At 45.0% G+C, this 23,987-nt stretch overlaps 1 protein-coding gene across 4 annotated transcripts in view; it reads left to right on the plus strand.

The window, feature by feature from the left end:
• The window catches only part of GLI3 (GLI family zinc finger 3), a 286,664-nt gene extending 262,751 nt beyond the window's left edge, over window positions 1–23,913 (plus strand). For 2 of the 4 annotated variants that reach the window (XM_017513998.2, XM_037733278.1), the window contains 5 exons: window positions 6,420–6,569; window positions 7,451–7,615; window positions 12,482–12,772; window positions 17,033–17,360; window positions 18,256–23,913. In XM_017513998.2, coding sequence (XP_017369487.1) covers window positions 6,420–6,569; window positions 7,451–7,615; window positions 12,482–12,772; window positions 17,033–17,360; window positions 18,256–20,558 — 3,237 coding nt within the window. In that variant the 3' untranslated portion in view covers window positions 20,559–23,913. The remainder of the gene's footprint in view (window positions 1–6,419; window positions 6,570–7,450; window positions 7,616–12,481; window positions 12,773–17,032; window positions 17,361–18,255) is intronic. The other 2 variants (XM_017514000.2, XM_037733279.1) reach the window with 2 other exon arrangements.
• The last annotated feature ends 74 nt before the right edge of the window (window positions 23,914–23,987 follow it).

Raw genomic sequence — 23,987 nt, forward strand, 5'->3', positions numbered from 1 at the left:
GACTGGCGTGAAATGTACAAGCACAAGGGAGCCGACTGGTAACTGGTGAGGGTTGAGCCTGAAGCTTTGCATTTCCCTCCACCACTGTTTTTAACGGTGCTTAAAAGTAATATTTTTGTAACAACAGTGGAATTCACCTTCTGGATGTTAAGAAACTGGCTGATTTAAAGAATGGGCAGACTTTTGAGGCAGCCAGGTGTGTATCTATGGATTAGTGATTCCCTGGGGCAGGGTTTGAATGGGGATGTGCAGATCTTGCACACACACATTTGAGCTGTGTGGTAGCATTTTGAAGAAGTCACTTAGAAGGGAGGACATTTATCTATCGGGGAAACTGTGTTCCTGAGTGGGAATCAGTGGAGAGGAGACTGAAAGAAAGCAGAAGTGTACTTCCAGCCTCATGAGCTGAGTGAATGGAGGCATTATTTGGAGTGCGAGCCATGGACTGCATGCGTGCTTTCATCTGGAGAGTTAGGAGCAGACTGAGGGAAAACTGCCTGCTCTGAGCTAATAGTGAAACAACAAAGTGAGAAGAAAGGACCCTGATTAGCTCAGTGAAGTCCATTGTGGCATCTGTTTTGCTACTAGTGAAAGAAAAGCTGCACTTTCCCATTTCTTCCTGGAGCTCTCCACGCCTCCTTGGTGGACATCCAGGGCTCGGCTCCCCAAAGAAACTCCCTTAAAAGAAAGAAGCACCTCCTGCCTTCTTAATTGCTAAACTAGTTTGTGATTTCTCACCTTTCGGTGGGCTCCCAGAGCCCCAAAGGAGTGGAAGAAACAGTGGAAGAAATACTGAGTCTTAGCTCATTTTGCTCCCATTCGATGACAATAAAAACAACATCACTTCATTGGTTTGCTATGGGCTTATGAGGTGTTAACTTCCTCAGTCACCAGTTCCCTGAGGCTAATGCTTGCAATCCCAATTGGAAAACTGAAGACACAGACCGATCGGGAAGCTCGGTATCGGGACCTGGCTTTTCTGGGGAAATTGCCTGGTCCTGGTGTCCTGGTCCTGTTTATTCAGACAGGGAGAGTTCAGAGTGGCCGCGCCAAGGGAGTTGGCATGCAACATTGTAATTTACACCATCTATCTCTTTCTGACTCTCAGGCCTCTGGCAAATTGCATGTCTATGTGTTGGATTAGTTTGGAATTTAATCATGCATTATTTTCCCTCCAATTAAATTATTTATATATTTGATTAACGTTTTCACTGCTGAGAAGTCAAATTTTCAATGAAACCACAAATAAATTCCTGCCCATTGAATTTCAGGCCAGCTTCACATGGGATCAATTTGTCTGTTGAATATTAAGAATTCACTGCGTGTCACTTTTCTTACCTACCTTGGATTTTGGTGAGAAAAAAAGAATGTGTGTTTTTTACTTAGTCCTAGGAATATGATACGAACAGTGAAGTGTGGCCTAATGTATGGCCCTCCCTTCCTTGGGGTCCCTTTTATAGCCCAGCATCCTGATTTTCAGTCCTTCCTACTACCTTTTTTTCTCTCACACTGGAATGTACCTCCTTCTAATTTTGCTTTCTCAGGTTTGAGGGCTCCCCTATCAGATGTTAGTACAAGAAGGAAACAGGACTTCCAGTTTGGGAGTTAGCAGTCTTTGGCTCATAGGCCAAATCCAGCTGCTTGTTTCTGTGCAGACAATGAGCTAAGAATGGTTTCTACACTTTTAAAAGGTTGAAAAAAAGTCAAATAATATTTTATGACACATGAAAGTTTTCCACATCCATAAAAGATCACATAACCCGTTCATTTACGTTATCTGTGGCTGCTTACAGCCCTGCAAAGCCTAAAATATTTACTATCTAGCTTTTACAGAAAATGTTTTGCCAACACTTCATCTAATTCATTACTCTAATTTTACAGATGAGAAAAGTAAGGTCCAAATAGGTGAATTGGCCTGTCCAAAGGTATACAGCTCTTCAGAAATTGGTCTGGAATGCGTCCTCCACTACCCTCCAGTGCTCTGTCCACTGTGATGTAGGCCCTCAGATGAACACTCGCTGCAGAGGGCAATGCCTTTTTTTTTTTTTTTTTGAGACAAGTCTTGCTCATCCAGATTGGAGTGCAGTAGTGCAATCCTTGCTCACCAGCTTTGACCTCCTGGGCTCAAGTGACCCTCCTGCCTCAGCATCCCAAGTAGCTGAGACCACAAGCCCATGCCACCACACTCTGATTTTTTTTTTTTTTTTTTTTTTGTAGAGACATGTCTCGCTATGTTGTCCAGGCTAGTCTTGGAGCTCCTAGCTTCAAGTGATCATCCTGCCTCCGATCCCAAAATATTGGGATTACTGGCATGAACCGCCATGTCTAGCCCAATGCAGCTTTTTAAAGGAAAATAAATATTTAGAACACATGCACATGTGAAGTCTGTGAATTCTTAGGATTTTAATTTTCACTTGCAATCTAATTCTGGGAAATACCTTAAGCTTGAAATACATTTGAACTACTTAGGCAGAAAGATGCCTCCCTTTTCCCTTATAACAATTGATTACATCCTCTGCGCAGCATTTGGGCGGTGAAGAGGAGGAAGACTGACTTGGTTCCGCATCCTCCCAGGTTGTAGAATTTCATTTAGAGAAAAATAACTCTGGTCTCAATGCAAGTTTGAACTTAAGAGCAATTCCAGAAAATTACAAAAGCATATTAGTTGGGACTCAGGTCAAAGGGGGTAGAAAGGGAATATTCCCAAGGTGCTAACCTTACTGAAACGAGAGTGCTTCAACCACCCAGCGCAAGTTCCCCCACCCCTCCCCACATGGAGACAACACTATGTTTGCTGACTGAGATGGGATTTCCCACCACGCACATTTCCACACGTTGTCTCAGTGGCAAAGGTAGAAGAAGCTGGGCACGGTATACATGTGAAATGACTGGGATTTTTCCAGGCACAGCCTTCCCCTGCTGGTTGCCAGCTCTCCCTTCCCTACCCTGCAGCAGATCCCTCAACACTGTTGTTGGCAGATTCTACACCTTCCCAGTCACTTTGGATTACTGAAGTGTGTCCATTTTAAACCTCCAATCTCAGGTCTGATCCAGAGCCTTCTGTTCCCTGTCAGCAGCGAGACACGGGCCTCAAGGGAACTGGCAGGCTGTTTGCCCTCCCTGTGCTACCTCACCTAAAGGATCCGGGGCCTGGGTTTGCCTCCAGGAGACGTCTTCCCTTTCTTTCTAGGTTTCAACTCCTGCAGTGTGTTGGATGAGACAGAAAAGGAAGCGATGAGAGTCTTTCTTTGCTGGCCACTGCTGGTATCTCCCTCTTGGCCATCCCTGCTCCCTTGAGTAGCACCAGGTATCCCTGATGCTGTCCTCCACAGGGGCAGATATGCAAGCCTGACTTTTCCCTGGGGCATATGTGAGTTTTACCTTGGTGTACCTCCCACATTCTCACTGCTGGACACTGAGCACGCAGCATTTTAGGTGAGCCTTGGCAAGCTAGCCCAAGCTTGTCTACCTCACTGATGTCCACTTGACCCACAGAAAACTCATGCCTTCTCGCCATGCCAAGCAGTGGCAGTCTCTACCTGGCCAGTTCTCTCCTGCCATGCGTGACCCTCACCCTGTTCCTCAAAGGCACCAGGCTCTGTTCTTCTGCAGGTGCTTCTGAGTCAACGGTCTGCTGTGGTGTCCCATTCCCCACCCCCATCCTTCCCTGCACACGTGGTGTGTCTGTACTCATCCTTCAGGTCCTGCACTAAATGCTGCTCCACTGGAGAAGCAGACCCTGATTGCTGATGCTGCACACTGACGGAGGATCCCATTACATGTTCTTACGAAACCCTGTTATTTCCCTTCATAATGCCTATCACAACTGTAATGGTATAGTAATTTAAGCCATTACTGGTTTCCCTCTGGTAGACTAATTCCTTGGGGCAAGAATCATGCCTGTCATGTTCCCCAGCCCAGGGCCAGGTGTGAGTGGCACCCAGCACATTCTCACAAAAGCATGAGAGAGAACAGGGAGCTAAAAGACATGGATCCAGCCTTAAGCAGTCTGCTCAGCACAAATTGTAATTCAGTTTCCCACTTTTAACTTTTCCTGTCTCCCTCATGGGTTCCTTCCTCATTCTTCCCATTCCTTCTCTCTCCCTCACTCTCTGCTTGCCTTGTTTGCTTCCTTAGTCCCTTGCCTCCTTCCTTTTTTTTTCCTTCTCTTTCATGTGCCTTAATCTAAGGACCCAAGCTTTGTTTCCAATAGCTTGGAAAACTGAACCAAGAGCAACTGTGGTTTTGTGCGATCACTTCTTTTTCTCCAGTTTGAGAATCCATAAGGTCGGGCGTGGTGGCTCACGCCTGTAATCCAAGCACTTTGGAGGCCAAGGCGGGCGGATCGCCTGAGGTCGGGAGTTCAAAAGAATCCATAGAACCCGTCTGTGTGATGTGGGCTTAGTTTAAAAGGCTAGGCTTCAGCACACATTTCAGAAAGCGCTGGTCTTGTGTACGGGCTACAAAGATGTACTGGAAGCCGACATGTGCGGATTGACCATCGTCCCCTGTCCAGCACATCTGTTATCTTCCTATACCTGTGTGCATCATCATAACTGTTAAGAAACACTCGGCCGGGCGCGGTGGCTCAAGCCTGTAATCCCAGCACTTTGGGAGGCCGAGGCGGGTGGATCACGAGGTCAAGAGATCAAGACCATCCTGGTCAACATGGTGAAACCCCGTCTCTACTAAAAATACAAAAAATTAGCTGGGCATGGTGGCGCATGCCTGTAATCCCAGCTACTCAGGAGGCTGAGGCAGGAGAATTGCCTGAACCCAGGAGGCGGAGGTTGCGGTGAGCCGAGATCGCGCCATTGCACTCCAGCCTGGGTAACAGAGCGAAACACTGTCTCAAAAAACAAAAAAAAAGAAAGAAAGAAAGAAAGAAACACTCACATGGAGCATGGTTGGTTTTTCATAGGAAACCCACATCTGTTGGCCGTGGGGTTGCTCCCGCACCACCGCCGTTTCTGTGTGGTGTTCGGAGCTTCTGACAGGACCCTGGTTGTCTCCTTGTGTGCCGCGATGTACCCATCACTCCCCGCTGTTGATCAGATTTTTCTGGGAGCTGCTCCAAGGAGAGGAGATAGAGAACAACTATTTATTCTGTCCTCACCCAGTTTGAAACTCCAGAAACAGCATGGAAAACTTTATTTTTTATAAAACTTTTTTTTTTTTCCCTAAAGGAGTAGGCCATCTAGTGGAGTAACTGGGAAACGCCCTCTCTGAGGGCAGAACTTTACCTTCAGACCCACAGCGAACCACCGCTTTAGGAGCCCTGGTCTCAGCAGGAAAGTAATGAGAGCTTGTGTCACTAGCATGCAGGGCATGGAGCCAAAGGGAGCTTTCCCTTACTGAATGAAGTTTTTTGATGGTGTGTGCATTTCTGTGTATACTTGAGAAAGTGTTCCCACAAGCCTTAAATTAAGGCAAATAAGCAGAATCACCAGAGAATAAAGACCAACAGCATCAACCTAGGATACAAATGTCTTCAGTAGTCTATAGCTGGACATTGAAATCGTATGCTCAACCTATTGAAATTGATCTTAATTTGATGGAAATTAAGAAGCTTCACTTCCTCTGGTTCTGCAATACATTTCTAATGATTCCCAATTGTATTACTCCAAGAAATTAGATAAATGATTCTAAAACCTTGAAATGGTAAGTAATTCAGAGAACTTCATCTTTATGTTAAAAACCGAATTAATATAATTTTAGAGCTAGAAAGGTCCCTAGCAACTAGTGAATCCAGTCATTTATTTTCTACAAGAAGAAAACTAAGGCCCTGGAAGACTAAATCATTTGTTGATAACCACACAATTCTCTTCTTCAGGATAATTCTTTTCTCTGTAATTCTTATTCAGGAAGCAGTCTGACTAACCCTGAGCTAAAGTTTCGATTGCAAGTGCTTCTGGTTTTCTTGTTCTGGAATTGTGCGTGTCTGTGTTTGCCTTCCCTGTTTGAAGTCTCAGCCACGGCACTAACCCATGGCCTAGTGCCTGAGTGCTGGAGAATGTCTCTGCAGTTGTTCAGCATCCATCCCCAGCCTTGACAAGGAAAAATGACAGAGGTTCAGAAAGGTCAACAGTGGCTCACCCCATTTCGTAACTCGCTGGCCCCAAACCTGGAATTGAACTCTGCTCTTCAGATGCCCGATGTACTGCGGTATATCTCCTCGGATGCCAGGCTCTGCCCCAGTCATGCCACTCCCACGGGTTAAAAAGCATGCATACACAGTTAGCAGAAGCAGATTTACTTGAGAAGTGTACTAACTAGAATTTTTAAAACTTGTAGTATGGTAAAGTTATTTGTGTCGTCTTTAGGATTTAAGATTGGGCCATTTTCTGCCTTTTCTTCTGTTGCCTTCAGAAATGAGGAATACATTTCCATTTGATTTCTCTCTCTTTTTCCAACTCCAGCATATAAATAACGACCATATTCATGGAGAGAAGAAGGAGTTTGTGTGCAGGTGGCTGGACTGCTCAAGAGAGCAGAAACCCTTCAAAGCCCAGTATATGTTGGTAGTGCATATGAGAAGACACACGGGCGAGAAGCCTCACAAATGCACTGTGAGTACGGAGGTGGGCGGCAGGCACACGTGGGTCCTTCCCCATACTCAGAAGAGCTGTGCAAGCTGATGACTCCAGCTCAGGGGAAGTGTGGTTGGGTGGCAGGAGAAGAGGACTGGAGTGTTGACTGGTGATAAATACTTGGGTGTTTGAGTGATTGAGTTAGACAGCGCAGCTCTGCAGAGTGGGAAGGGGGCAGCGGCGGCTGGCACTGGGAATGAACACAGAGTCACCCTGCTGGCCATGGCCCAACAATGTACAGTACCCTGGGGCTCGGAAGGCAGAGGGAAGTGCCAGCTTCCAACTTACAAAGTGGAAGTTGACTTTTAAAACAGCTAATCCCTATACCAGGTTTTAAAGTTTTCCCTTCCTTTCCTAGTGAGTAATTGGGCACAGCATAGGCGCATGGAATGGGACAGGCCTGCTGCAAGGCTGTGCATTCCTCACTGTGGTGCCCACAAGGCACACTGGGCACACTGAGCCCTGGTACTTTACATCTTAAAGGCCCTTTACAAGCATGATCAAATTCCATGTCTTTGTGTGGACACAAAGCTATATTAATGAACTTTGTGCTGAATCTGAAATCAGTGGGAATTTGAGGAGATCAATGAGCAGATAATGAAACCCATTGTCCACATTGAGCGGTCTATTAAAAAAAAAAAACTTCAGGACTTTTACTGGCACTGAAAACTTTTTATCTTGAACTGCACCAAGCTACATCTGAATCCCAATAAATGCAGAGTTTAGTGGACTTTTGTTCCTGGGTTTTGAAAAGCTGCTGACCCTTGAAACGTCAGTTTTTCATCAGCTTGGAGGGCGTGTTAGGCATAAGCTGCTGTTGCCATTGTGCAGAGTAATCCAGATTTACCTGTTGTCCTCAGTTTGAAGGTTGCACAAAGGCCTACTCGAGACTAGAAAACTTGAAAACACACTTGAGATCTCACACTGGAGAGAAACCATACGTCTGTGAGCACGAAGGTTGCAACAAGGCTTTCTCAAATGCCTCTGATCGCGCCAAGCACCAAAACAGGACGCATTCCAATGAGGTAAGCAGCCTCCATGGGCACAGAGTTTGCATAGGAAACAAAGAACCCTGCCCGGGAAGGCAATGGGAAGGCGTAGTGTGTTCTGTTTTGTTTTCCTCTTGGCCATTCCCAGCATGAGTGGGCTCTGCCCCTGCAGGTGAAGGCTTGGGCTTCCAAGGTGGGACTGAAAACTGGACCTTATTTGGAGAATAATAAGAGATAAAGAGGAAACTTCTTAAAACCCCTAGTGAACTTTTTAGTTTCATGTTGTTTTGAACTGCCACCTACTGGTCAAATCATTTAACTTGGAATCCGAGCCAGTCACGCTGCCCAAAATAGCGTGAATCCATGCAAAGGATGACCCGGTAAGCCCCAAGGATATATTAAGAAGTAGCATCTTGACAGCTGACAGCTTCCTGCTAAGTCGTCCACTTTTATTTGCTTCCTCCAAGTGGTACCTTCAAATGTATTATATCAAAAAAGATTTTTACAGAGCAACCAGCCTTGGCTAAATGCAATTTTCAGACATTGTGAATTCTAAAGGAACTTGGAAGATGGTCTCAGAAACCCAGGATACTCTCTAGGCAGTCATTTAAGACAACATTTTGAGTAAAGCTTCAGGGTGGTTCCTGTTGTGTTACTGTTATTTTTAGGTAGTTATCCCCCCTAAATTGTAGAGATGCATAAGAATGAAAATTATTCCAGATTCATTGCTTACATTTTAGTGCACATCTTCCTACAGATTTCCAGCTTGGCCTTAGAGGTCTAGCTCAAATTCTAGCTTGTCTGTGAAACCTTCTCTTGAATGTATCAGGAGATTAACAGAAAGACTCCCTACATTTTGAGTGTAAATAGGATAGCTAACCAGAATTTGTTAACATGAAACATAGTTCATGCTACAAATGTGTCACCAGTTTGCTTGAAATGTGTTAGAGAAGGAACATTGCACACACATGAGACCTTGGAGTGGCCGTCATTTGATCTCATGAGTACAGGTCAAGCCCATTCATGATCTTTCAGACAGAGGGCTGGACAGAGAGAATCTTGATAGAGACAAAGTGAGTCCTTCTGCTCAGTGTCCATTTGGCCTTGAGGTGACAAAGATAGTTCTCACCATGTTTTCTTCAGCTCAAACTGACAGAACGAAAACATCTCTAAAGGGATTAACCACACTCTGTAAAAAGCACACTCAAACTCACACATGTAAGATCATATATACCAGCTTTTTATGTGAAAAGGTCATGGAAACTGAAGTTATTTAGAATCTCATTCTTTTCAACTGTTTGAAGACATTTTAAAGATGCCACATCCCCACTTTTTAATGTAAAAATACTTTTACAGTATGCAGTAGCTGAAATACAATCTATTATACTTGTTTTGTACAAAATTTTAGGAAGTCTAGAACAGACAAATCCATAGAGATAGAAAGTAGATTAGTGGTTGCCAGAAGCAGTGGGGAGAGTGAATAGCAATGACTGATAATGGGCACAAGGTTTTTTTTGTTGGGGTGGTGAGGATATTCTGGAATTAGGTAATGGTGATGATTACACAATGTCTAGAATGTACTAAATGCCACTGAACTGTGTAATTTAAAGGGATTATTTTGATGGCATGTGAACTATATTTCAATTTAAAATTTTAAGGTGTTTTGACTTAACTTAAATGTATTTCATCTATTTCATATATTTAAGTATAATTTTGGCTAGAAATTTAGAGGGCATTCATTCCTATAAATGTTAGGCCAATGTTGTCCCCTATTATCGTGGAGAAATTTGGCCAGTGGGTATGTTAGGATCAGAATGCACACACATAAAGATAATTACCAAGCTTTTTTGTCTTTTTATGGACCTAAAATATTTGTACATGTCTGTTTGCTTTAACTGTAGCATAGTCGGGCTTGTGTTCTTCTGCAAGGTAAAAAGTGCAATGCCATGTGAGAGTTGAGTTATCTTTTATCTTGGGCAATAATATTAATCACACTTGAGCAATTTACTTAAATTATTAACCTTGATCACAAATTCATAATTAAAATTCTACCTACAGACATATTTACAAACACACTATATTTCTTTTTTCTATATATGCAAGGCTTTGGCCCTGTGTATGAATGATGGACATTTTCAGATGCATCAAAATTAAGTTTGTCCAGGAAATCCAGATTTGTGTAATCTCACAATCCTAGATAAGTGATTTGCTTTCATTTCTTTCCCCTATTGCAACCTCATTTATTCACTAAGCGAATGCTGATAGCTAATTATGTGTCAAGCCCTTTGCTATTCTAAGTGTGGCCAAGAAAATAATGGACTGGAACAGGAAGTGAGTAATTTCTGGCATTCTCTGTCCCTCTGGCTGTCCGGCTCATTTAGGGCCGCTAGACTGACCATAACTCTGACAGGACTTCTTACACCAGATCACACAGCTCATTTTTACCCCAAAGATACCACTAAACAAGTTTCCTGAGTTCTGATTCGGCTGAACCTCCCTGTCTAGAAAGCTGCAATGGCTCCCTCTTTCCTGTAGGGAAACTAGACTCCCTAAGCCTGTATAAGTGCCTGTTCCTACAGGACCCAAGCTCATCCCTCCAGTCCTGAGCTCTCACTGCCATGACCATGCATGAAACCTTCCAGAAGCCGCTGCTGTGGACTGTCATGCTTAGGTGCATGAAGTGTCTCTGCCACTGGATGTTTGCTGAGCACACTTCTTTTTGGCATCCCAAGTAAAATGACTCCTAATAAAAGCTCTGTATATTGAGTGCTTACTATATTCCATGCATCCTGGTAAGCACTTCATGTATATGATCTAATTTAACGCTTACCAATAACCATGTGAGCTGGGCATTAAGTCCAGATATAGAATCTTAATCACTGATGCTTCCCATTATAATCTCAGCTGAAAAAACGATCCTCCTCTGCCTATATGCTTACATAGTATCCACATTTTCTATTATAGATCATTGCATCTTCTTATTTTTCCTACCAGGTTTTGTATTCTTATGAATAAATCTTGTCATATACAACTTTGTGCTTACAGAATCTTGTACCTCAGTAAATCTGAGAACATTTTTCTTAGCCCCTAATTATATTTCAGTCAGTGATCACAACAAAATTTGTGGGCAAAAGCTATGTGAAGGGTTAATATACTTTGTTTATGTTGTGTTGTTGTGAGGTATACATTTCCCGAGCCTGTACTCCTGTGAATTTTTGTGGGTAGATAATGTGTCTGTTCACACACAAGGACGTGTGGGCACAGGTACACTTCTATAGGCTATTGTTTCTGGAAGTGCAGGAGCTGACACATTTGTATACTCATTACACACTGGCTGCATCCTTGGTTCTAGGCTCACCTGTAATGTACATGCATATATTTATAGGAAGAGTGGCTCTTCAAACATGCAGGCTTTGTGCTCCCTCTCTCCTGGTCTCCACAGTTCTGCCCCATATATCCCAGTCTGCCTGCTGATGGAGCAACCTGTCACAGCAATGCTGTGAGCAAGCAGAGGGCCTGGGTCAGAACACTGTAAGGTAATGGCACTAATTGTCAAAGCCATTCTTCTGTCCCTAATGCATAGAATTTGATGTGCTCATCTCATTTTATATATAGATATCTATATATACTGCAAATCACACAAGCTCCTGAATAGATGTAATTCGTAGTTAATGGGAATCAATTCTACCCAGAGGAATCTCAAGTTTGGAGGTGAAACCTCTCAGGATAATTTTCAGGATCTTTGCTTCACTGCATTAGGACATTTCAGCATTTTAGGTAGCACTCAGTGTGCTCTTAGGCTTTTAGTGAAAAAGCATCTTTTAGACATACATTCTACAAGACACAGCATAATTTTAAATATAAGTACATTATATTAATCCTGCTTTTCATGACGATTGCTTACGTAAAAACTCATCCTCTGCTGTACGTAGATATAAATATATATTCGTGAAAGTATCCTTGCATATATTATATTTCAAGCCAAGTGAACAAACTCATGAGTGTGATGTTGGTCATGAGCAAGGGCCAGCAGTTCTGTGATTTGAGAAAGTATTTCACTTATATAAGCATTCACATAATTCTTTATGACTATATCCTCAGGCTTCATCACTGACCCACACAGAAAATGAGATTAGCACGAAATAATTTATAGGCCTTAGTTATAAAGCTCAGGAGAAGAACACAGACCAGAAATCCTGGTCCCCAAAACATCTGTCAGCCCTCTGAAGTTTGGGATGAGGGTTCATGGACAGTCTATAATAGGGCCTTCCAACTTCGAAGATCAGAAAGGTTCTGGCTATTTTGAGCCCTGAATATTCCCACACTTGTAATGCTACCCAAAGAAGGGGCACATTTTAGTGTAATCTAACATGGGAGAGGCCATAGGCAATTTTAAAATGATGCCTGTGCATAAATAGCACATTTTCAAAAGGATCAGAGTGATATTCTGTCTCAAAACCAGGACATCCATGAGAAATTTTGTCACACAACCTCTTCTGAAAGGTGTACAGTCTTCTGATTAGATGATGGGTATCTTCTAAGCCACCTTCATTGGCATCATCGTCATCAAATATCTATCAAGTGCCTCTGATGGCACCGTGACACTTCGCACTCACGGTATAAATGCTTCCGAGAACATCAAGGCAATTTACACATTCTCAGTTCTCCCTAAGCCTCTCTCTCTCAAGCTATCACCTATTAAAGCTAGATTCTATGGACAGGGAGTTGTGTTCTAATGGCCTTATTAAACCATTAGTTCCTAGAGGTATCTGAACACCTCAAAGCCTTGTGAAAGTGTTTTGAAAGGATTAAAAGTGTAATGAGCAACCATAAAGGACTTTCGGGCTGGGGCGTAATCACTTTCATAACAATCTCTTACCTCATTCTTGTGGCATTTGGCAGAAACCATATGTGTGCAAAATCCCGGGCTGCACTAAGCGTTACACAGACCCAAGCTCCCTCCGGAAACACGTGAAGACAGTGCACGGCCCAGAGGCTCATGTCACCAAGAAGCAGCGAGGGGACATCCATCCTCGGCCCCCACCCCCGAGAGATTCCAGCAGCCATTCACAGTCCAGGTCGCCTGGCCGGCCGACTCAGGGAGCCCTCGGTGAGCAGCAGGACCTCAGCAACACTACCTCAAAGCGGGAAGAATGCCTCCAGGTGAAAACCGTCAAGGCGGAGAAGCCCATGGTATGTCATTCACTCGCCTTCTGACTTCGCAGCAGGCCCAGGGTCATTTAAAAGAGCCAGATAGGGTGCATAGAGGGCAGGACTTCCCCAGACCTCACTGTGTCGGGCTGTCTCTCACCTGAGGAGGTCATGAGGGCAGTAACCTGGATTGCTTACTTGAAGTTGATCAGCTCAGAAAAAGAGTTTCCAGGTTGCCTAACTGATTTTTAAAATCCCTCTCAGAGCCCTACCACTGTGCCATGGAAGGAAGAAAGACACGACTGTCTGTCTCTCCAGCGTGTCTGTAATGTCAAAAATCATTCACTGAGTCTTCTTGTAAACATGCTCTCTGTCTTCTTTGCTCTGGTGACCCAACGTGAATAAACCACAACCTTTTACAGTCCAATGGGATAGACAGACTGAAAAACAAATACCATGCAGTGTGATGGGGGCTTACACACAAGTGTGTGTAAAGAGGATTCAGGAGAGGGTGAACTGCCAGTCAGTCGGGGCAGAGGAGACCATGGGTTGGGAGTTCAGTGCTCCAGAGGGAAGAGCTAAGGAGGTGGAGGAGGGGGAGGAGCACGGGGTGGGAAGGGATCGGCACAGCAGGGGTGAGTTTTTTTGTTTGTTTTTTGAGGAAACCACTGCAGTACCAGTCTAGAGATGGGGTAAACTGGAGATCACTTCTCCAGTTGGACCTGAACCAGCGAGGCAGAGCACAGGGGAGGGATCAGAAAGATTCCGTAGGCAAACATCTTTCTGTTTGGTGACTAAGGACATGTGGGTTCTGCTATTCTTTCAGCTTCTTTCAAACCTCAGTAGGTGACTTTGCTTCGTGAATGTGATTTTGTAAAACACCTAAAAATTTCAAAGACAACAAGAAAAATAAAAAGAGTAGGTAGTAGAGGAGATTTGGCCCATTTGGTCATGCAGAGAATGGATTTAATTGTGCAGATATATTGGGTTCTGGGCTGTCACTCTCTGACCTAAGTGTACCAGAGGAAAGTTTCATGCTCAGATTCCCAGATGCACGGAAATGATCAGGCAGACAGAATTACACTTAAAGCAAGCATTTGCTTAAAATTAGAGCAGCCTATCAATTGGATGGGCAGCCTATGCATTCATGAGCGATGTTGCTGTATCGCAGTATGTGTGGGTGGGAAATAGTGTACAGTGTCACCATTGGAAGGGTGAGAGGCTATATTTTAATGACTTACTGAGTTTATCTTTGACCTCTTAAGAGTCTTAGAGAGTGACATTAAGTCTAGCCAAAAATAACCCAAATAGGCTATCCAGATTTTTCATTATTACTCAGTGGGTAGCTGTACTTTGTTTTAAAAAAGTATCTTAATAAAATGTTTATACATGTATTATGATTGATCACTATATTTTAATCAGTTCATAAACTGTGTTTTATATACTTTTTTGGAGGGGAGCACATGTCTACCGTTAAAATAAAGCCTACCTGTATAATAATCGTATAGAACATTCAACAGTTTACACTCAAGTGTTTAACAAAACAAGGAAAGTTAATTTGAAGTCTCTGAGATTATATCATGAAAAACCGATGATTTGTGTTGTTGGGACATTCTAAGAACCAGCATCTCTTCTACTTTTAGTATACATTCCTAGCTCAAGAAAATTGTCATTTTCTCTTCAAACACCCATTGTTTAAAAAGAAAATTGGTAGAAATAAAAATTTATGCAAATTTGGCCCAGCAACATTGAGATGCCCCAACGTGTGAAGTATTTTATAAAGTAATTCAATCATATTAGGTTGGTGCAAAAGTAATTGTGGTTTTTGCCATTAAAAGTAATGACAAGACCAGCAATTACTTTCGCACCAATCTAGAACCATATAAAAGGAACCATAGAGAGCCAGACCAGACCCATATTTTGAGGAAGCCGAGGCTCAGTGATGTCATATTATTACACTTCTGCAGCAGATGTTACATGTGTATATGCTCATGCACATTTATAAAAGTAGGTATCTTCATAGACATTTACTAATAAACATGAAATTGACATTTCTAGTTTTCTTTAAAAACATGTCTTTGATTTGATCATCATGCTATAAATTAAATTCTTTCTTCTTTTTTCTTATTAATGCAACATCTCTTCTGTCTAATGCTCCTAAATGTCTTGTTCTCACTTCCTAAGGACAGTGGGTAATAAGGTGAGGGAATTTTGGCTTCTCTGTCCTTTTCATTTTGTTTTCCTTTTTTAACATTTACTTTTTTGTGTTAATTTTTCTTTAGTTTTTGTGGTTTTGTGATATCTTTGGTAGTGAACATTACTCAGATATGTTTCGAATATAGAAGCAATGTGTTTTGAACATTCAGCATGTGAAAAAATGTGGAGTTAGTTGGTGAAATTCATTGTTCTATCTGTCTAGGTTTCCATTACAAATCACACTGGGGCCTACCAAGCAGATGTTCTGAAAGACTCATTATTGTACTGACTAGTGCAAATTCATCCAGACGTGCACCACCTTCTTTGAGGAAGATCTGGCTTCATTTGTTGTTAGCAGTGTAACCTCTATTTAAGTGTGGAAGCTCATTGAAGCAATTTCCTAATTGCGAGTGCATTTGTGCCTTCTTATCTGCTCTATGGAAGTATATCTGCCTGTGTGTTTGCACAAATGCACAGATTTATGTCCACACACTCTGACAGTCCAGGAGTAAGAGACATCCAAAGCTCTGGAAACAACAAGTACCTCAGGAAGGAGCAGGTGGTCTGGCAATCCAGCACTCTTCTGAGCCCAAAAATTAAGCAGGGTTCATATACTCATGATCAAATTTGTATATCTTATTTTGCTCTGCTTGGTTGCCCAGGAGAAAGTTAATGTACCATGCAGCACTCACTTAGAAAGTGTTCATTTGCTTGGGTGTATGTACTGTGATAGCAGAAGAAGCGAACGGGTTCTACTGCGAAGAGCCCTTCCTGGTGGCACTGTGCATTCCACCTGATACTACAGTACTCTGTAACTGAGCGTAGTTATCTGTCCCTACAGCACTCTCCCTTCTAGCTGCTGTCAGTATTTATAGTAACACTGGTGAAGGTGCTTGCAGAGGCATGGAAGTAGCTGGCCCAGGAGTCCAGGCTAGTTGCACCATTTACTTTGTGACTTTGGGCAGTCACTGAACTTCTCTGAACATCACTTTGCTTATCTGTACAAAAAGGATTTGACTGTTAATCAACCAGGACACCGCTGAAACTTCAGATAGAACATTTGTGTTGTGTGACTGTCCTGTGCAGTGTAGGCCATTTTATATAGTAATCCCCAGACTTTCCACCCTGAATTCCCAGAAGCCCTGGGAACGAGAGGAGGCAGTACTTTCCCTGATTGAGGACCCGGTGGACTACGTTAACATTCCATTGTTTGCAGCGTTGTCTTACAGAGTCTACTTGGCTGGGGTTAGGGAATCATTTCCTAATCCTCCTAGTGAACTGTTAGGGAGTACACTAAGAGGAATGGTGAAATCATTCTATAGACTCATGACGGCTGTGATCTGCAACCTTTCTTTATTTCTGGGTATAGCACAGGCTAAGTGACTGAAGTTTTACCTCTCTCAGCTGCTTTTGCTGACACCTTGCTTGAGGTTCTACAAAAGCAGGAAACTTGGGGGGGAGGGAGGAGAGGCTACAAAGACCTTGGCTAACCAGCCTTGAACAGCCTATAGGGGCTGCTGTTGGAGGAGGCAATATGTGCTGATGATGCGTGTCTTATATTTATGTTTCAGCTGAGCAAAATGAACCTAAAGACTAAAACCACCTGGGATCATAATAATTGCTAACACCCTGTGAACCAATTTCTATTATCCAGGTCTTTTTATATTTGGGAGCTCTCTGGGTTTCATGCTTAATTCCTGACAACAATCCCTGAAATAAATGGTCTCCATTGTATAGATAAGGAAACTGAGGTTTAGAGTGGCTAAGTAATGTGCCCAAAGAATAAAGTGGTGGAGGTGGGGCTGGAACCAAGGAAGTGTGTTTGCAGAGTTGGCGATGAGGGCAGGATTCCATGGCTGATACCATGCCAGTTACACTGCAGCTAGCATACTCTGCTGTCCATTGCCTCCCAGTGCCCATCAGCCTGGTGGTCCATCAGTCATTTTGGCCAAAAGAGGCCAGCTCCATTCACCAGAACATAGTTTTTCTTCTCATTCAACCAACGGATGATCTTGAAGATCTTGACATGCATGAGCTCTCGTTATTGGCTCCCTTTCCTTGACCCTCCCTGGTGACATTTCTTTCCTTTCCGCTTGACCCCAACAGACATCTCAGCCAAGCCCTGGTGGTCAGTCTTCATGCAGCAGCCAACAGTCCCCCATCAGCAACTATTCCAACAGTGGGCTCGAGCTTCCTCTGACCGATGGAGGTAGTATAGGAGACCTCAGTGCCATTGATGAAACCCCAATCATGGACTCGACCATTTCCACTGCAACCACAGCCCTTGCTTTGCAAGCCAGGAGAAACCCGGCAGGGACAAAATGGATGGAGCACATAAAACTAGAAAGGCTAAAACAAGTGAATGGAATGTTTCCACGACTGAACCCCATTCTACCCCCTAAAGCCCCTGCAGTCTCTCCTCTCATAGGAAATGGTAAGTTCCACATCAGACCATGCATCTGCTCAGGGTTCTTTTTTCTGTTCTTTTAAATGCAGGCTCTCCGTTTTATGTTTGCCAGTTTCTCCACCAGTCCTAAAATGATGCTGCAACCGTCCGTTAATGCTCAGCCCATTGAAGTTGCCTTTTTGGATGGTCCATATTTTAAAAACAGCTAGGAAGTGGATATTATTGAGAAAAAAATGTGATTGTGCATGACTCATATTCTGATGGTGAAATCGTAACTGTTAGACTAGGGTAAAAGAATGCCAGCAATAGAGGCATCTGTGGTTGCAACTCTGTCTCTAGTTTCCAAAATTTAAAAACAGGAGGTTAGCAGCCACTTTTATTTATATTTGCCCAGTTCAAGGAAAGGCAAAAATCCCTCCCTCTTGTCAGTCCCCAGGTCAGTTTGTGCTTCTGCAATTATACTTCTGAAAGCACCTGAGGGTGAAGCGTGCCCCTGCACCAACCCAGGTGTTCCCTGTTAATAGGATGTGGAATGAACAGGACGCCCTGAGCATGAATATGAAACTCATGGAATACCTTTGCCTGGGGACTTGGCTGGAGCTCAGGCGTTGTGTACACATCCCAACATTCTTTTTGTCCTTGCGCTGTGCTTGGGGAGGGACTTCACTGACTTGAGGGAGTTCATCGCCAGCCACCCCCCGTTTTTGTAAAGGAAGCTTCATGGGCACCCAGCCATGCCTGCTCTGTGGCCACGTTGTGGCTACACTGCAGAGCTGAGTAGTTGTGAGGCCCACAGGGTGGCCTGGAACACCAAAACTAGTTTCTAGCTGGCCCTTTACATAAAAGGGTTGTGCATGCCTGATGTAAGTCATCCTCGAAGGGAGTTCATCTCCGCACGCTCTCTCTCTTTCTCTGTCTCCAGGCACACAGTCCAACAATACCTGCTTGGGTGGGCCCATGACCCTTCTCCCGGGCAGAAGCGACCTCTCTGGGGTGGATGTCACCATGCTGAACATGCTCAACAGGAGGGACAGCAGCACCAGCACCATCAGCTCGGCCTACCTGAGCAGCCGGCGCTCCTCGGGGATCTCGCCCTGCTTCTCCAGCCGCCGCTCCAGCGAGGCGTCGCAGGCCGAGGGCCGGCCGCAGAACGTGAGTGTGGCCGACTCCTACGACCCCATCTCCACCGACGCCTCGCGCCGCTCCAGCGAGGCCAGCCAGGGCGACGGCCTGCCCAGCCTGCTCAGCCTCACGCCCGCCCAGCAGTACCGCCTCAAGGCCAAGTACGCGGCCGCCACGGGCGGACCGCCGCCCACGCCCCTGCCCAACATGGAGAGGATGAGCCTGAAGACGCGCCTGGCGCTGCTTGGGGACCCCGTCGAGCCCGGCGTGGCCCTGCCTCCCGTCCACGTCCCGAGGAGGTGCAGCGACGGGGGAGCCCACGGCTACGGGCGGCGCCACCTGCAGCCGCACGACGCGCCGGGCCACGGGGTGAGGAGGGCCAGCGACCCCGTGCGCACGGGCTCCGAGGGCCTGGCCCTGCCCCGCGTGCCGCGCTTTGGCAGCCTCAGCAGCTGCAACCCCCAGGCGATGGCCCCCACGGCGGAGAAGCGCAGCCTCGTGCTTCAGAATTACACGCGGCCCGAGGGCGGCCAGCCCCGAAACTTCCACTCGTCCCCGTGTCCTCCTAGCATCACCGAGAACGTCACCCTGGAGTCCCTGAGCATGGACGCTGATGCCAACTTGAACGATGAGGATTTCCTGCCGGACGACGTGGTGCAGTATTTAAATTCCCAGAACCAAGCAGGGTACGAGCAGCACTTCCCGAGCGCCCTCCCGGATGAGAGCAAAGTGCCCCACGGGCCCGGTGACTTTGACGCGCCCGGGCTACCAGACAGCCATGCCGGCCAGCAGTTCCATGCCCTCGAGCAGCCCTGCCCCGAGGGCAGCAAAACGGACCTGCCCATCCAGTGGAACGAAGTCAGCTCCGGAAGCGCCGACCTGTCCTCCTCCAAGCTCAAGTGTGGCCCGCGGCCCGCCGTGCCACAGACTCGCGCCTTTGGGTTCTGCAACGGCATGGTGGTCCACCCGCAGAACCCCTTGAGGAACGGGCCCGCTGGTGGCTATCTCGGGGAGAACAGCAGCCCCTATGGCGGCCCAGAGCACTTGGTGCTGCACAGCAGCCCCGGAAGTGGCACCAGTGGAAATGCCTTCCATGAACAGCCCTGCAAGGCCCCGCAGTATGGAAACTGTCTCAACAGGCAGCCAGTGGCCCCTGGTGTGCTAGACACTGCCTGTGGGGCAGGGATTCAAGCCCCAAAGCTGAAAAGCACTCCCATCCAAGGGAACGGGGGCCAGCTGAATTTCATCCTGCCGGTAGCGCCAAATGAGTCAGCTGGCAGCACGGTAAATGGCATGCAGACCCAGGACCCAGTGGGACAGGGGTACCTGGCTCACCAGCTCCTTGGTGACAGCATGCAGCACCAGGGGGCAGGTCGTCCCGGTCAGCAGATGCTTGGGCAGGTTAGTGCTACCTCACATATCAACATCTATCAAGGGCCAGAGAGCTGCCTGCCAGGGGCTCATGGCATGGGCAGCCAGCCGTCAAGCTTGGCAGTCGTCAGGGGCTACCAGCCGTGTGCCAGCTTTGGGGGCAGCAGGCGCCAGCCTGTGCCGAGGGGCAGCCTTGCTCTGCAGTCAGGACAGCTCAGTGACACAAGTCAGACCTGCAGGGTGAATGGCATCAAGATGGAGATGAAAGGGCAGCCCCATCCGCTGTGCTCTAATCTGCAGAATTACTCTGGTCAGTTCTATGACCAAACCGTGGGCTTCAGTCAGCAAGACACAAAAGCTGGTTCATTCTCCATTTCAGACGCCAGCTGCCTGCTACAGGGGACCAGCGCCAAAAACTCTGAGTTACTTTCCCCAGGTGCTAATCAGGTGACAAGCACAGTGGACAGCCTCGACAGCCATGACCTGGAAGGGGTACAGATTGATTTCGATGCCATCATAGATGATGGGGACCACTCCAGCCTGATGTCGGGGACCCTGAGCCCAAGTATCATTCAGAACCTTTCCCATAGCTCCTCCCGTCTCACCACGCCTCGGGCATCCCTCCCGTTCCCAGCGCTGTCCATGAGCACCACCAACATGGCTATCGGGGACATGAGTTCTTTGCTGACCTCCCTAGCAGAAGAAAGCAAATTCCTTGCAGTTATGCAATAGGCTTTAGGAAAGAAAAGGACTGCAACAAACGTAAATCTATAGGAGTCGAAAAGATTAAACTGACTTTGTTTTGGTTGTTTTTTTTAGTTCTGTATGTATTTTAGCAATCTCATCTCACCTACCTGGGATGTGTTTCAAATATATTCCTTTTATGGAAAAGGACTCTGAAAAACCCTAAAGTATTCTAGGGAGAAACTGTCTTCCATTTCAGTTTTGAATCAGTATTGTTACACTCAAACCACCCTCTTTTTTAAAAAACAAACAAACAAACAAACTGTAAGCCCGCCCCCTTTTTTAGTAAACCGATGTAAATGTGTGATGTGCATATTCTTTCTTTTAGAAGAACAGTCAAAGGATTTGACATTTTTGCTGTTGCTCAAAGGAAATAGGAGTTGGTGTGCTTGTGACCACGGGGTTACACTTCCAGCTTTTAAGATTCTCCTTTACACGTGCTCAGTGTTTTGTGTTTTGGTTTCTGTTTTTTATTTTAATTCCCACATTGGGCACAAGAATCAGAATATGGATAGCGAGTTTAAGAATCTTTTGTGGTGCACTGTAGCATAGATGGCAGAATACTGATGTTCTCCCCATCCCCAATTCAGTTCAGGACACACTTTCCACAGTTACACAGAAGTGGGAACGTGGGGCTCTTGCAAATGAAATAGGCGCTCACAGTTTCGGTTTTCAGCTCTTTGTGTTCGAAAGTGTGCTTTGGGGGAGGCTGTGTCTGTATGGCTGGTTCTCAGTTACCACATTTGCCTCTCCTCCCACTACTTCCATGAACATTCATTGCTGTTTAACACTGCAGCCAGAGAGAAGGGACAGGCAGGTGGTGACACTCAGCCACGTTGCTGCTTCTGTCTGTTCTGGTAAGAAATTAGAGAGCTTGTAGATTGAAGCAACTGGATAGAATTAGTTGGGGGAATATTTGTGGGTTTGTTGTATTTGTTGATTAGCTCCATCTCTTTCCATTATAACTGAGAATGGATTATATATAGCTCTAAGTATATAGGTATTTAAACAACCCCACAAGCAGCTGTATCAGTAACATTTATTAATTCCGCTACAGTGAAGAAGAAATTCTATTCCGAATACCTTATTTTGAAGGATTTATAAAACTTAGTTGTAAAAGAGAAAGCCCACACAATGGGAATAAATTGCTTCAGCCATTTTTAGTGTTTGAGAGCCCTAGGGAAGGTGTTTAGTAGCTGTGTGGATGCCTTTTTTCACACCCTATTGAATGCTGCATCCATTGACCAAGTTAAATGTTACATGTGGTTAGTCCATAATGTGGACTAGATCTGTACTTCTGTTTTGGATTAAAACATTTAAAGATTTTTGAAGTGCAGCTATGCCCCATGTGCAGTTGATACACATAAAAGTCATACTACGTGTGCACAAAGAGTACATGGATTTTCCAGCATATTGCTTTAAAAATATATAAACTATTAAAATAAGAACACCTGGGGCTACCTGCTGTATTCTGTCCCATTGACCCCCGGAATTGGATTTATTGCAAGTGATTGATAATTCAATTATGTGGCTTTTCCCCTTTATTCCTGCCATTTCGATTACAGTAGAAAGACAAAAATCAAGTAAAATAAAATATTAGATAATAGAGCGTTAGGACCAGCCCACTTTTCTCATGTTTATGTTGCTTTCATTTGGACCAAGAATCTCTGCATGGAGGTTGATTTGCCGTTGGGGACTTTAGCTAAGACTGTTGGGTTTGCTTTCAACTAGATGTTCCTGAGATGAGCAGAGGGATGCTGCAATTCCCCCTCCATACCTGCTTGTCCTCCCCCATGTAAGTCGTCTTTGAAATTAAAGGATGTGTCTCCTTTGGAACAGCCCCAGAACAAAAGAAATGAGTAATCTGAGCTTAGAAGAGTAGAGGCTCTACCACTTTTCAGCTGAAAAAGCAAGGCTTTCTCTGTTTCTGAAACAGGACATGATGTTATCACAAAATCAGAGATCCAGTCTCACTTGTCCATGAATCTCCATATCTCCAGGTCCTGGTCTTATCTCGTGTGCTCATGATGGTTTGGCTCTATCCCTTTCCAATCCTTGTTTTCAAAGCATCGGGCCTGAGTGTTCTCCACTCCTCCTGAGCAAGGATCTTGGATGGAAGGCACTATGCTGACCTCCTCCATCAATGGGCTCTTCCAGTAATATTCTCAGATGCAACTGCATTTCTCAGTTACCATCGTTTCCTGCATCAGCTTCGTCCTTTGTGGAGGGATGAATGTGATCAGACCCACCACTGTTGCCTTGTGCTTCTGCTCCTTCCTATGGTTTCAGGTCATTTTCTGGGTTTGCCCCATTTTTTTTTTTTCATATTTGCTTCCCTTGCTATTGCTTTTAGATTTGCAGGAGATGCAAGTTTCACCTCAATGGTTGGCTTCTCTCAATATGGAAATTTCAGGATGGAGGAGAAGAGGGAGGGAAGAAGAAAGTATACTCTTCCAGAATTTAAATGATCTGTCGTGGCAGTTCAGTGGAAGGAAGGTCTTTTGAGGTCACTTAGAAGCATCCTTTTGGGCACCTTTGGGGATCTCTGTAGGCTAGGCATCTCATATCTTGAGACCCATCTCCAGCCTCCAAGCCTCTCTCCATTTCTCTAACCTATGTATTTAGAGCGAGAGGACCGCCTCACTAGTGTCACCATCCTGCCTTTTATAAAAAACGCAGGCTCACACCTGGTACTCCTACTTAATGTCTGTGTCAAACCTTTTATTTTTCTAACCATTTTTGTTTTATTTTTCTGAAAAAGTTAACCCCTCCCAACTCCTCACACATTGGCTCTTCCTCTTGAGCCACAGAGTTTTGATTCTTGCGATGTATGTGCCTTATTTTATGTTAATCTTGTCAATGAGAGGGACCAGTTGGTGTTGCCCAGTCAGCACTCCAAGGCTGTGCATGCACTGGCTGGAGAGTGCGCGATGGTAGCAGAGTCGGGGCTATCTTGTATCCTGGTTTCCTGTGTTGTTTTGAACTGATAGGAGGATGTTCTCTTCTGACAAGTTACCCTTGTGTATCCTGCAGATGTGTAAAATAAAATACAAGTTCATTTTTTTCACCTTTTTTAGATTTTTAAAAAATAAAATGTGTAATCCTTTTTTAAAAGAAACACGTGTAAATACATTTAAGTATTGTAGGCATAGCGTTCTGATGTGACTGGCCCAGGTGTTCCCCGGAAAAGCCTGCAGTCCCAGTGATCTTGCCCACCTCAAGCCCGGGGCTGCAGCCCAGCCACAGATGAACTCTACCTTTGCTTTCAGAACCACTTAGTCCTTTTGTAACAAAGAAAAAAAATGTTTCTTACAATGTCAATAAAAAATTCTTTGTACGGAAATTCTTACTGGGTTGTTTATTAAATGCATAGTTGAATGGAAAGAGTGCTTTCTTTGCAAACATCCAGGCCTGTAG

Source organism: Cebus imitator, unplaced genomic scaffold (genome assembly GCF_001604975.1).
Source record: "Cebus imitator isolate Cc_AM_T3 unplaced genomic scaffold, Cebus_imitator-1.0 Scaffold510, whole genome shotgun sequence".
In the NCBI taxonomy this organism is placed as follows: domain Eukaryota; kingdom Metazoa; phylum Chordata; class Mammalia; order Primates; family Cebidae; genus Cebus; species Cebus imitator.